A 15,469-nucleotide genomic window follows, 5' to 3' on the forward strand; every position below is an offset into this window, starting at 1 on the left:
ATGATATTGTACAAAAATAAAGTCTGTAGAGAACTTTGGTTGTATAACACAAACGACTGAGACAGATCAGAGAAGTTAGAGCTTCAAAGAAGTGCACTCCTTACGGAACCAGATGGTAATCACAACGATAAAGAAAAATCACAAACTTTACCCTTTGGTGGATCTGGTGGAGCAATCTGCTTCCATTGGAACCCACCTGTGGTGTGTAGGTGACGCTGGGAACGAGACAACACCCATGGAACCCTCAGCCCTGTTGGGCAGGTATTCTCCACAGGGCGCAGGGGACGGAGGTTGGAACCTGGGAACGTCAGACACAGACACCACATCTGCCAGGACTCTCTGGACTGGACAGATGAACCTGGGACTACATGCAAGTTGTGCCAGAAAGTTGGGGTTGTCACCGTTTTGAGCAGAGGATGGCGACGGAGAAGCCCTTTTCCTCTATGTCCCAGTCACGCAGGGGAGCAGAAAGGACAGAATGATGCAGAACTTGGGTCTTTTAGGGGTAGGGGGAGGGGATGTCTAGTAACTGCCACTTCTTGGTTACTTTGTAAAGTTAACACGGTTATTTGAGGGAGGCCAGTAGGTCATTTAATTGATTAATCTGTCCTACTTTTATGGCTACTAAAGTAGTGATAGATTGTCTCCTGGATAAATGTCCCTTTTATGACATGTTTAACAAGGCCCAGTGCATCGCCCACATGATGGCTGCCAGACAAGTCCACGACTGGGGACCCGCAGGATGTGGTCGATCCCACCCACCCTTCTCCCCTCCAAACTCTTTCTTGGCACGCTGAGAGTGTGAGGCTTCTCTGTGTATGCCGTGGCCAGGCACCTCTTCCTCCTTGTCCTTCTCAGCCACCTTCTCCCCAGGGAGTCATCAAGGGAACGGGTGCAGCACATGTTGACCCCAGGGGCTTGGAGAGGGTCAGAGACCCACCTTCTGGCAGGCCATGGGTGTGCCCCTGGCTGCACTGGGCAGGTGCATGTCTCTCAGGAAGACGGTGGCTGGGCAAGGATGGAGGGAGACACCGCCAAAACCTTGGCTGCTTGACAGTCCTTTACTTTTTGTCAGGACTACGGACTGAAAGGAACTTGACCTTTCATACATATGGTTATGCCTATTATAGACAGATAGCTGTGGAAGGGAAGAAGAGCTTCAGTATGACCGTGATGGAGGGGTGAAGGGCAGGGGACAACTACCCACGGCCTCTGCACACGCTCCTGGAAAGGAGGCCGGCTAGAGACGCTCCTTCTGAGATCCGAAAGAATCCATAAGTTAAAATAGGGAAAAATGCCGACATCTGGAGAAACTAAAAGAGGGATTTTTTTTCTTAAAAAGGTAAAGTAAGTGATTTTTGCCTAGCCAAAGGGAAAAAAAAATTACTTTGAAAAGTATGGACCCTTGTTCCCAATTGAAATTTCCTTTTGTCACCCCTCTTTGCATTTTGCGAGCACATATACTTTGGCACCTTTGAAAAGAAACTTTAATAAATAAGGGGGAAAAAATAGAGAGAAACTCATTAGTGAACTGTAATAAATAACAATAACTTAAATCTCAATAAATATCTTCTCTATATTTCTGTATCTGAAACAGATGCATTGCATCGAGTAGCTTCTCTGGTCACTGGTGACCACGCATAAACGGAGCTGGGTATGTAACATCCGTCTCTCTGTAAACCGACAGGCCCCGGGGTGGGGGTGGGGGGGGGTCTCCCTGTCCTGGGGCAGCTGGGGGCCTTGCCCGTTTGCTCTCCTACAAGAATGCTGCCGAAAACCACAACTTGCTTCCTGTTTCCAAGGACATAAAGAAAATACCTTCAGGTTTGCTTTTAATCTCCAGGACAGCTTTTTTGGTTCCTAGCCAACTTCTTCCCACCCTGCACACCAGGTTCAGAATCAATCCAGCTGTTCCCCCAAGCGCTGGTTGGAGTAAACCTCAGGCCTCAGCTTTCCAATTCAAAGATTATGATCTTTTGTGTCTCTGCTTTTTTTTTTTTTCCTCCCCACTCTCCAGGGTATGACTCCATTGAGTGACAGAAAAATAAACCTTTCTTACTTTCAGCAGTAAAACGTAATGACAAGGAGTGACACCAGGATTATCATTTCCCTGGTGTCTTCAGACACGTGAAAACAAACCACAGGAGATACACTGGTTTGGTTCTTCGAGTGCATCCGCAACTGCCACCATGATGGGCGATGGTGGACTGTATCAGATGACGCGATGACAACAGCCAACCAGGGACACCAGCCCTGAGCATCTGGAGAACCCAGATGGCTGTCTTCTCTCTCCTATCCAGTTTTCTGTAGCTGGACCTCTCTCTACCAGGCTCCCACGATGGATGGCTGCCTTCCTCCTCCTCCTCCTTCTCCACTTCCACCTCCGCCTCCTTTTCCTTGGTCCTCATCTTCCGCTCTGGGCAAACATTTCCTGGGAACCTTGGTCCCTTTCTTTGCACTGTAGCAGGAATGCAATACACAGCAGTCTCTGGAGCCGGAGTCAGATACATCCACACCTTTTAGCGGAATGCTTTCTTAGAATATGGTAAACCAGGTTATCGTCTAAAAATGACAGGTCGTCATCGAAGGCGATGGGTCTGCAACACGCCTGCCCTACCTTGTCACTCGCGAGCCTTCTATTTCTGGATAAGTTTTTGAGTATTTTGTCATACATTGTCTCAGCTGCATCGCACGAACCACTGCAGTACCGAAAAATCAGTTCCTCCTTGGTTTCATAGCCCAGACCCAAGTCAGTGACATTTAAATGGATGGCGGTTAAGACACAACCCCGATTTTTGCCCCTCTGGCCTCTCCGACCTTTGCCTCTGGAATTCTCCGGGTTGGCGGCTGCGGCCTGTCGATTCCGCTCTCGCTCTCGTCTAGGAAGCACTGCCATTTGTTTATCTGGTGACCTTTTCAGTCTTTTAATGGTGGCTTGAATAAAATCCATGACATCATCAAACTGATCAGGATAGTCCTCTGGCATATTGGCTGTTCAACAATAAAACAGAAAATGTCACATAAGACAACTGTGATCATCACAGGCCACCATAAAGTTAAACAGTTGTAGCGGATGTCATTTCCAACCCCATTTGGGACTTGTGTATAGGTTTTAGAGATATTTTTGTCCAAATCTTGTACCTGTCAATTTTATTTCTTCAATTCATGGCAACCTTTCAAACTAAGGAGCCAAAATAAATTGGCTTTTTGATAAGAAGAGATCAGAGGAATTCTGATGTCCATGATCCATGGACCAAACTTTGAGAAACACTGACTCTGATGATAACAAGTTATAGCTTCCAACTCTGTTACTTGGATGTGGAATACTGAGTGCTCGTCCCTGACCCTCTGTGTATGAGTGGGACAAGAGCCATTCTGACAGAACACAGAACTGGGACTCAATTCTATTTTAGAACTTCCTTTAAAAAAAGATTAAAGAATAGAAAAACAACTTATATTTTACTAACAAAGAGATTGGTTTGCTCTTCCTTTGGATGGCATGACTTTTATTTAAAAAAAAAAAAAGTACAATGATGTAAATTCATCACAGCAATAAAGGAGACCAGAGGCTGTTTGGGGATGGGCACAGCCCCATTCCTAGGGATGAGGCCACATCTCTGCTGCAGGCTGTCCCAGGGCTCTCACCTTCTGGCTGCAAGGAGGACAATAGCTATGCCCTTTAGGGAGATCCCATGGGGAAGATGAGAGGGCACTAAGATGTCTGGGACCTCTAGTGAAAGTCTGAATTTGCAAACTCTTGTTATCTGAATATTTCAGAATTTGTTTTGGCCAACTGAATAAAAGAAAAGTAAGTACTGGAGCAATGTAATACATTCTAAAATAAAAGCAAAGCAAACTCCTATTCATTAGGTACAAGGCCTTTTATGGTCTCTATATCCCATTTTCAGGCAACTTGTAATGTTTAGGGTTATAAGTGGCTTAGTAAAATACACCTCAAGAAAGGTGTTAGTAAGAAAGGTTTTTTTTTTTTTTGCCAAGATTATGTTAAAACACAGAAAGATTACATTGTGCCTTTCCTACTTCAAATTATTCTATCATAAGCCTAAGCTATCTTCTGGTGGAATGAAATGGCTCAGAATGACATACTTAGGCAATCTTAAACATTTATAAAGACCAAATATAAGAACTGTTCTGAGTATTGTGTGTCACCCCCAGTATGGAACTGGGGTATTTCTGCACATAATGCCTATTAAAGTTTGAGGTCACTACACACAAGCTGGATCCATAACTCAGCCATTTAAAATTAAAAGTGAGACCGCGTGAGCTCAAGAGAATAAATAAATGAAATGAAACTAACCTATTTAATTATTAAAGCAGCAGGTATCCTACTGTGTAAAATAAAATCTAGCTAAGGTGCCTTAGCCATATATATGTGTGTGTGTGTGTGTGGTTAAGGCACCTTAACCAGATACACATATTTGATACATAATAATGAAAAGATTAGGGATTGGAATCTGTGAAGATGTTGTTGCTTGATAGCTGCACAGAGGGCACAAAACTGTTTCCACCCTGGCTGAAGCCACAGTGGCTTCTGAACTCTTGTCTCCCATCCACCCTACCCACATCCCCCTTTCTATCTATTTTGCACCCGGGGGATACTCTAAAAAGGTTCATTCAGATCATCTCCTTCCTCCTTTCAGAACTCTCCACACTCCCTATTTCTCCTGGAGTAAAAGCCCAAGTCCTCACTGGCTTAAAAGCTTACCTGACCTGGCCACCTCCTCTGCCCCCAGCCTTTGCTATCTCTGGCCTCATTTCAATTTCTCTGCTTACCCCCTTCCCTCTGGCTACCTTGGTTCCCTGGCTGAGCTTCCAGCATGGGGCTTTTCAATCTTGGCACTGCTGACATTTTGGACTGGATCACTCTCTGTCATGGGAGGCTGTCCTCTGCCTTGTAGGATGTCAAGGTGCATCCCTGGCCTCTACTCAGGAGACTCCAGGAGCATCCCCCAACCTCTACCCCATCCTGCTCACGACAAACTAAAACGTCTCTAGATGTGGTCAAATGTTCCCTGGGTTCTAAATCATCCGGACTGAGAACCACAGCTCAAACACAAATGGGGACTTAGGTCTTTTGCAGGCTGTTTCTTCTCTACCAGGGCCACTAGAACTACTTGTTCCTCTATGCTACACCCACATCTCCTTCATGTTTTTGCTCAAATGTTATGACTCAACAAGTCCCACCCTGAATTCCTGGCTTAAAAGCAGTCCCTCTGGAACCCCTAGTCCCCATGCCCTGTCCCCCTCCAGCCCCACCATAATAATCCTTGTGTTCCAACACATTATCCAACTGAGGGTCTCAGGTGTGTTATTCATTGTCTCCTCTGATAGCAGGCCAACTCCAAGAGGCAGGACTTGTGTCTGGCTTCTTTACCGATGGGTCACAAACAAGGGCTAGCGACACGATCTGGTCCCCAGAGGCCCTGATAACTGTTTGTTTAATGAATCAATCACTTTCTCAGGGTGGGGGGAAGAGTTCTTAGTTTTTCAAGGGGACTTCCACTGAGTACTGTATCTTTATGAAACGAAAGGCTCCAAAATAGATAGCCCATAGCACTTGGGAAACCTGGGATGTCCTGCATGACACAGTTGTCTCCCATCTGAGAGTGAAGGGCCATCTACAAACCCACCTTCCTCACCAACCCCCTGCAACCCTAAAGTTCAGCTGCACATGCCCACCTCATCCTGGGGCTTCAAAAGACTCCTGGGAGTCCTTTCTCAAGGGGCCTGCCAGAGTAGGGGAGCATTCCCAATTCCTCATTTCCTAACTGGTCTTTCTTAGGAAGTTTTCTTAAAAACAGCAACAATAAAAACAACAAAAAAATCCTTAAACTTGATTTAAAAAAAAAAAGCTATCTTTAAAAATAAGCTGCTTATGCTATTTGTGGTTTATTTCAATAATAAACTATAAAAGAGAAAATAAATATGTGTGCCTGTATGTATTTGTAAAAATAAATATTTGCTTGTGATAGTAAAAAAAAATGCTTGTATGGAAAAACAAACTTCTAAAAGGAATATATTTGAGGTGATCAATCAAAATACAAAGGAGTCTTTAAATTGAAAAAAAAAATAAGACTATGTTTTACAAAGAACTCACACCATGAGGTCCAGGCTCTAGTCAAGAATTCCTGAATAGATCATTAACTTAGGAACCTGGGAATATTGAGCGCTATGATCGATTAACAATCAACTGAAGATTAATCAGAAATGAGGATAAAATATTACTAAAATTTCAACCTAAGCTAATGGCAAAACATTCAAGTAGTAAAATTTCAAGTTACCTTGGTTTAAGACTCAAACATTGATGTTATATGATTTTATATGGTTAGTTACAAAAATGTTCTAATATTTTCAATGTTCTTAAAAATTTTTCCAGACACTGTAATTGCCTGGCTTTGTTTATGAGATAAAATACAGAATGCCAAGTTAAATTTGAATATCAGGTAAATAGTGAATATAATTTTAATAGAAGTAGTTCCAAATATCATGTGGGACATATACTGCAATATTTGGAATATATTTACACTATATGAGAAAGTTCAGTGCCCTTTTGCATATTTTAAATTCCACTTGGCTTCCCTGTGTGTAGAATGTGAATGCACAAACTACTTAAGATTGTAGATGGTGTGGTAAGAGATCACTAACCCTGAGTTAAAAGCCTTCCAAGGGGTGGGGAGTATAAACCAAATAAATTTTTCCAAAGCCATACCGTGTACAACACCAAGAGTGAACCTCATGTAAACTATGGATTGTCACGTCAACATAGGTTCATGGACTGTAGCAGATGTATTGCTCAGGTGTGGATCATCATCACAGGGGAGGCTGTGCCTGTGTGGGGGCAGGAGGTGTATGGGAAATCTCTGTACTTTCCTCTCCAGTTTCAATAAACTTCAAACTGCTCTAAAAAGTAAAGTTAAAAAAAATGGGGGTGGTGGTGGATGTGCTTCCTGTCATCTGGGAGGCATGAGGATAATATTCTACTTGTTAAACTGAAGGTTGTAGCTACTGAGAACTCCTCCCTTTGATGGGAAATCTCCCTCCTCACCTTGTTGCTAATGTAGAGACATTATTTAAGCTCCAAGTTTAGCCTGCAGGTAAGGCTTATGGAGTTGAAGGAGTTTTTGCCCCCTGCATATTCTTGAAAAATAGAACAAAAATATTTATACAGAAAATTTTACATCAATATGAATTCTGAAAACCAGGAATGGGCGACATTGTATTTTCCAAACCACAAAGCAAATAGTACCGTCTCCTCCAATTTCAGGCCTTTTGATGCCATTGAATTCATTCAAAGGGAGAACCTCAATTTGTCAATGCTGGGCACTTGAGGACATTAGGTGGCATATACCTCTGGAGAGGGTGCTGGGCAGTCCTCACTGAGCCTGTTCTTAAGAATTCCACAGAAGCTTTTAGCCCAGCCCAGGCAAGTAACTCCCCATCATGAACCGAAAAGCCCACAGTTGCCTCAATCTTCCAGGAATTCACTGAACTGAGGGGGAAAATAAGGGTTTTGGGTTTGGATCAGTTTTCTAAGTTAAAGTTTAAGGCCTATCACTTTCTTCTTCATCCAACAAAGGGTGTGGCAGAGTGTCAAATTCACAAACAGCTCTCACTAAGATTAACTTTGTTCATAAAATACTTGCAAACCACAAGAGAAGAGCATCCTTAAAACAAACAGGTGGATCAAATGTTTGCTCATTTCCCAGACACACCTGGAGGATAGATCTTGGAAAACATGTCCATCTCAAAGCTGAAGTTTTTGAAAAATCGAAACGCTTAAATGAACTTAAGTCATCCTTCAGATTGCAACCAAATATTTTGGCATTATTCTATTCGAAATATTTTAACTTTGATGTGTCCTTTATATAAACAGTGCTATTCAAACAAATGAAACCCAACTGGGACACTACTCTGGGAATAAACCTCATTGCAGAGACTTTGCCTTTCTTCATTATGGGGAAAATAAAGTAGTAATGTCACGTTAGGAACAAAGGACTGGAATAGTGACTGTTTTGTAAAGTTAATTGAGATTTTATAGAAACAGTGGTGAGGGCTCCAAGTACTTCCTACAAGATCTAAACTAAAAATGACATAATTCAAAACATTATCTTGATTAAGCTGGCATTGGTGGACAAAGGATTCTCCTAAAATGTCAGATTTCTCTTAACAACAGTTTAGGTTAACCATACTTTAATGAGAAGATCATTTTTATACTTATGGCTGGGCTGTCCTTCTTATCCTGGCTAGGCTGAGAATCCAAGCTGGCCTTCAGCCTTGGTACACAACCTGTGGGTCTGAGAGAGAAGCAGCACAAGGTTGTCCACAAAGCATGAGGATGTGCCTCCTCATCAGCATGGAGTGGACTCTGAGGATGGAGGGGAAAGCCTCCGAGGCTGTGAGGAGTCCAGAAAAGAGGGGGGACCTGATCCAGGTCTCATAGTGCCTCTACCCAAGTGGGAGGAGGAGTGGGAGATCTTCCAGGCTAGGTTTGACATTTGCCAAGTCAGTTTTGGCTGGATGCAGGATGCTGGAGAAGGCACAGATGTCTCGTCCTCTGGGTAGAGGACCTCCTCTCTACTCCACTATAGAGCGTCTGGCTTCCGCATCCAGAAAGGGGTGACATGCTGAGGTTTAGCCAGGCCACACAGGTGACAGGTATGTCTAGAGTAAGTGCCTGGATGCCCTCAGGGCAGAGCCCAGTTCTGGGATGGGACTGTACTTTGGGTAAGAGGCCACAGAATGATGTACCTGGGGCTGTCCAAGTGCCGGAGGGTCCATTCCGACATGCAGAACCTCCCAAGACAGGAGGAAGATGGAAACTTCCTGGGGGTGGGAGATATTTAATCTGATATTCTTTGCCTGCCTGTATTACAGGTAAAGTACAAATTGCCATGTAGGCCAAGTATCTGAAAAATAGGATCCCTTTCTCAGTCTACACACACACACACACACACACACACACACACAGTAGACATACATATACATAGAGATGTTTACACAAAGACACATGCACATTCATTTATATTTATAGGAAAAGAAAAGATCTGCCAAGGATTTATATAACTTCTCAAGAATGACTATTTCTCTTTGTAGTAATCGATTTTTCTTTTGATAAAATATAAAAATTTTCTTTCACTAATTTTCAAATATTATTATAAGAATGGCATGGTTGGGTATTACTTTTAAAAGTACATTACAAAACTTCATCAATATCTGAAATAATTAATAGCTTTCATGAAGCACTTAAAAATATTATTGATAGAAAGGGAGAGTGCAGCTACACAGCCCTAAGTCTAAACCTACAAACAGCTCGGAAAGACTGAGGGAGGAGTAAACTTTATCTTTTTACAGAACCAGAAGCTGAGGCTCAGAAAAACAATACTTGCCCAGGGGCACGTGGCTACTGAATGGGGACTAGCTCAAGCTAGTTTTAGTGCCCCAGAAGGCCTTTTTGTTTTTAAGTAAAAATTCTACTGTTGTGTAGCTTTTTGAGTCCTGTGGCGAAGGGTCAGTTACTTTGAGACAAGTACAAGATATTTTGATTTCACCTCACCGATTTACCCAACTCAGAACAGGAAGTGAGAAGTACAAGTTTGGTTGAAAAATTCAGTATGAACTTAGGTACATTCAGTAGATCCCAAAGTTGGTTTGCCATGGGCCACAGAATACAGCTAATAGTCTCCGAAAAAGAAAAAGCCATGCCATTCAGGGGCATCTCTCCCACATCCTGGTTCCTGCATATCACTCTAAGGCCCATCTGGCCATTTCCCAGTCAAAACCGGAACACCAGCAGCCAGCAGCGGGCAGATTCAGACAGACAGGCCCATCTCCGGAAGCTCCTCGTGCTCAGTCTGGCACCAAATAAGGAGGCTCTTGCTGCAGAGTTGGAGAAGATAGAACCCCCGGAATTCCAGGCCTGGGTCAGTCCCTGACCAGCCGCGTGACCTTAGACTAGTCACTTAACCCTTCTGAGGTCAACTTGACCTCCTCTGGGGCCTTTCCTTGCTCTAAACCCCTAAGATGTGGGCAGTCCAAACTCTGGCTGCAAAGCAATGTTAGACCTTGGTTTCTAGCCACCTTTGGCAGGGAGCAACATTCTGCTCTAGCCACCACCATCAAGGGTCCCATGAAGCCCCCACAGGAGATATTTTAGGGATCTAGCATACTAACCTGTTCAGTTTACTTGTAGGCTCAATCGGCTATATTTGAAACAATCATTGCAAATCCTTTCTCAAATCATAAAATCATGTCCCATCCTATTAATTTGTGTAGAAAGGACCCCAAACTTGCATCTGAAAATACCCAGATTACAGTATGAATAATTCTTTAATTTTTTTTAATTGTAGATGGACATGATACCTTTTTTTAATTTTTTATTTTTATGCAGTGCTGAGGATCAGACCCAGTGCTAGGCAACTGCTCTACCACTGAGCCACAACCCCAGCCCCATGAATAATTCTTAAACCTCAGTTTCCATCTTCAGAAGCAGAGTTGGATCCAATATCCTCTCAGAGGACATGATTACACTCACATGCCACAATTCCTTCAGTCTCCATCATCCAAAGTCAAAAACTAACCTCACCCTTTTCTTAAAATCTCAATTTTACTCATTTTTGGTTTTGCTGCTAAAACTGTGTTTAGTTTACTCCCAAATCACAACTACTAGGCAAGAATCGCCTACTGCAATGACATAACATAGAGGGTAAGAACCCACAGCTTGTCCTAGGAGGCCATGTATGGGCTGCCAACCTTGTTCTTATTTGACCTTCAGGGACCTCTGAAACTTGCAGCATGAATCCATGAGAATGTTCCAATTCCCTGAAAAAAACTTGCAAAGTCTTGTTGTCTATTACTATTAAAAAGTGATGATTTTATCACGTAGTTGAACTACTTAAACAAACAAAAAGGCCTCTACTTCACTAGGCCTTGAATGCTAACGCATCTCACATCATGCATGACCACCACAATTAATCTATTGTTAGATAGACCGTCCTGGCCATAGTCAACTCTTGGGTTAACTCAAGAGGGGTCCACAGCATCTATTTTCCTAAAACAGTCACAATTCAGGCAATTTGCAAAGTCACTGTGACCTTTTCCAGAGCCACCAGTACATTCTCTCCATGACCAGTGGTTTGTTGACAGTAAGGCATGACATTGGTTTATTTGAAAACTATTTGCGTTGTAAAAACACCAGTGTTTTGTTGTTTTAAAAAAGCATTTCTGGATTCTCTCAAGGCAGAAGGAAAAGAAGAACTAGAATGCAAACCACTTCAGTTTATAGAAAAATGGAACCATTTTTAAAAGTCACTTTACCCACCAAAATTTCCATTTTTATCTACCATTTCCACCAACTTTAATCAACATGGCACACACTTACTATTATACTATATTTTGAACTGTGGCCTATAACCCAACTAAGTGAACTTGCAAGAAATGGTACAGGAAATTACTTCATGAATATAAATAGCAAAAAAAAAAAAAAAAACCAACTCACTTAACAGTAATTTCATTATTCATATCCCAATTGTTCTGATTTCTGTGTATGTGGTCCATACTTTTATTATAGTTATACTAATGATTTTACAGTAATACAGAATGACTCCCAGGGGGGAAAATGCCCATTCTCCTACTTTTAAATCAGGAAAACACCCAGTAGGGTGTCCATTTGTAAGCTAATCCATGAACACCTGGTGTGAGCTAAAAGCACTCCACAGCCAGCCATAAACACCCCACAGTAACAAGCCCACACCAGGAGCTCTGCTACTGCCCTTATAAAAAACTTAACAGGGAAGGGCGAGAAATTACCCAGTAAAATTAAATGCATAAAAGTCACCGTGATAAATAACCCCTGTGGTGTTATCGGAGGTGGGTGAATGTGTGTGTGGCAGGGGACTCCAAGGAACCTGGTGGAAAATGTGCTTTTCCTGTCACACACAGCACTGGCCCCAGCTTGAAAGGCCACAGGATACCCTTCGAGTCTATACTCGGTTTCCCTTTGCCATTCCCAGGGCACAATAAGATCAGGGGATAAAAAGAAGGCCGAGGGCCTTTGGGACTTGGACAAGATAACAGGAAAAGTAAGAGGATGAAAAACATGTTCTCTATCATTTGAATATGTTTGATAGAGGGGCTTTCTATCCCAAGCAAATGAATTTACTAGAATCTCAAGGACTTCACACAATCAGATATGGTTATCATTCTGAGGCAACTACCTTTGCAAAACCCCTGTGCCTGCTTTTTCTCCTTGCTGACTTTTTGATGCCATCAAAAAAGTCACATTGGAATGTTCTGAGCTGGCAGGAAGTGACTTTGTGGGGGTAGTGAAAAGTGAGTACAGGATTCAGCCGGCTCTGGTTCAGGGTGGTTAAACTGCTTCACCTGGAAGCCTCAATCTCTCTATCTCAAAACAGGAACAGTCACACCTGCACCTTAGGTCAAGATCAATATAAGAAAAACTGAGCTCAGTGCCATGGAAAGCATGCAACACATGTTGAGTACGCCCCAGGGAGATCACAGTGTGATCACTGTTTGGCACAGAGAGCAACCATATCTGGACAAAGCAAGATTCTCCTAAAGGGGATCCAGACCTGGGTCTCTTTTTAGCCTCGCATATTCTATAGTGGAGAGACTCTCTAGCCAGGACCCGAATTCCCTGGCATGGTGGTCTGTGGGCAGATGGATCAGGCCAGTCTTGGGAGTGCCTTTTCTGGGTCCCTAGAAATGTCTGAGAATAAAGTACATAAGCATCAACAGATCAACCGATTCCCATGATTGATATTTTTCTGACTTCAAACTGAAGTACTGTGCAACCCTCTGGGCATATGTGAAGTCTTCCTGCAATGCCTGTGGGTAGTTTTAAGGGAACCAGTGTCTATGTCCTCAACTTCTACATGTGCTTTCCTTAAACAGGGCCTAAGAATGCTCCTGATGCTGGCTCTCTGTCCCTGCATCCCCTTATCCAGTTCTCCTTGTGCCTTGCTGCAGGAGGCATGGTTCTTACCATAGAAATCTCACTTTCCTCTGGGCTCCTGAATGAGGGGTGAACACCCTCCGTGCTACACAAAGACACTCAGGCATATAGGCTCCTTGGGAGCCAGCGACATCAGGCACCTTCTGATGCGAGGCCCACAGCATTGTGAACATAGCATAGCATCCCAGTGATATTCCTAAATCTAATCATGTAGAAATAATTAGATGAATCCTAGTTATAGGACTGTCCAGGAAACAGCTGGCAAGAAAGCCTACATTTTTAAAAAATGTCAATGTCATGGGAAGAAAAAGGCTTGAGAATAACTTCAGATTAAAGAACAAAGAGGCAGGCAATCAAATGCAATTTAAGATCCTGGGTTTAAAAATAAATAAATAGAGAACACTATTGTCACAATTAGAGAGATCTGAATGTGCACTATTAGATAAATGTTATATTGGTGTTAAACTTCCTGAGACTGATAACTGAATTGTGCTTAGGTAAGACATTGTCCTTATTCTGAGGAGATACATGTGAAGTATTGAATGTTATGATGTTTTCGATGAATTCTCAAGTGATTCCAAAAAAAAAAAAAAATGAGGCAAATACTACATAGAGGTCAATCTTAGTGAAGAGTGTGTGATGTTCATTGTTCTAGGGACACTTACTAGCAGACAGGCCAGAAGAATAAACCAAGAAATACTGATGCAGCTGGCTCTGCCTTCATCCTGGCTTGGCACTCCTATCTGCTTGTTGTCGGTCTGTCCACCTATTCATCTTACAATTAGGAAGTTGAGCCTGCTATGATGCGTGTGCATTAACAGGTGTACTTGAATTGAAAATGAAGTCAGATATGTTCTGACCAAAAAGCCAATTTATTTGGGTTCCTTAGTTTGAGAATTTGCTATGAATTGAAGAAGGGAAATTGGTAGGTGGATAGTGTGGACAAAAAGATATTTAAAGCCTATACACAATCCCTGAAGGGGTTGGGAATGATATTTACACAACTATGTAAACTTCTGATGAAAAAATTTTAGATTTCAACTTAAAGCTGTGCAGTAGATTTTAATATCTTTAGTGTCAGGTTTGCAGGTAAAAAGGTTTGAAGACCATGATTTTAAAGCCATGGCTTTCCACCTCTGTTGTCTTATTAAAGTCACACAAGAGTGGGTTTTGCCTCTATCGAGTTAGCTACAGTAACTATGCTCTCATGGTGACACATACCGTTTATGCAAACTGAATCCTGTCCCCACCAGGCAATCGCTTTGGCGCTTGTGTGGTCACGTTTGGTCTCCACATTAATGTCCCCTGCCCCTGGGCAGAATGGGAGTGATCTGAGAACCAGTATTTGCCACAAGGCCTCCCAAGGGCTGTCTGTCTGCCTGTCAGCCACTTGAGACTTTGCTTCGTCATGGAGAGTCAGGGAGCCTTCTTAATTGCAAAATCATCAGTATTACAGGAATTCTTAAAGAAATCCAAATTACTTTTCTTAAAGCCTCCTGATCTGGGCTTTGAAGTAGCTATTAATAATACAGTCTAAGCCTACTCTGGTTCCAGTGGATATGGAAAAAGGGACCTAAAGGAAATTTAATATTCTTTCTTCTCCTTTGTACTACTTGATCAGTTTTTTCGGGAAATCTGTGTTTTAGAGTTAGTGAATATATTTTCAGCAAGTCAAATGTCTGTGTTTTCTTAATCTATGAATCTGGATGCACAGTCTGTTTTAATCCAAAATATACTGCCTTTGGGACTAGACATCTGAGGCTTGAACTCTGGCTTCACCACTTACTAGATTTGTGACCTTGGACAATTCTTTAGACCTCACTTCTTTACCTGTGAAATGGAGATAATTTTGTTCAGTCGAGCTCAAATTTACTCAATTTAGGATGAGATATAAACCTATTTGTTCAAAACCGATTTAACCATGTGGATATTTAAGAGGTGCTGTGGCACTAATATAATGAGTTTTTACTTGCAGCTATTCACTTACTTGAGGGTTGATTCAATTGTGCCTATGCCTAGAAGCTTTTGAAAAAGAAAACAATACTGAAAAACAAAAAATAGACCTATGCCAGAGACCCCCTGTGAGCCTGTGCGATACACCCCACTTAACATTTACTGCAAGACATCTCTGTTCAGAGATTCTTTCTCCACTGCCAGAGAAAATAGAGCAAACCCTTTCTTTTCCTGGATTTCACAGCACCATATAATCACCTGTCAAGATACCTAACAGTTCCCACGACTTTTCAGTACCTCTCCCAGTACCTGGACATTGGTCTGTCCTTCTAGCTGACACCTACACCTTCCCCATATCATGGTCACAAATTTCCCCATTCTGCTCCTTAGTCTGGAATGTACCCTTGTCCTTTCTTCTCTCAACATCCATCTTTCAAGTACCTGTTCAAATTTTCCCTGCTTTTGATTTCAAATCCCAGTGATCTCATTCCTAGGAATTCTTGACTTCGACTATCGCAAACCCCT

General features: G+C 42.4%; 1 protein-coding gene across 2 annotated transcripts in view; it reads right to left on the bottom strand.

Annotated features, from left to right (window-relative positions):
- GDNF (glial cell derived neurotrophic factor) overlaps positions 1–15,469 on the bottom strand; it is a 25,293-nt gene continuing 9,824 nt past the window's right edge. The window contains exon 3 of one of the 2 annotated variants that reach the window (XM_081283963.1): positions 1–2,991. In XM_081283963.1, the coding sequence (XP_081140089.1) occupies positions 2,501–2,991 (491 nt within the window). In that variant the 3' untranslated portion in view covers positions 1–2,500. The remainder of the gene's footprint in view (positions 2,992–15,469) is intronic. The other variant, XM_081283962.1, reaches the window with a different exon arrangement.

Source organism: Spermophilus citellus (assembly GCF_964194105.1).
Source record: "Spermophilus citellus genome assembly, chromosome: 1".
Taxonomy (NCBI): Eukaryota; Metazoa; Chordata; class Mammalia; order Rodentia; family Sciuridae; genus Spermophilus; species Spermophilus citellus.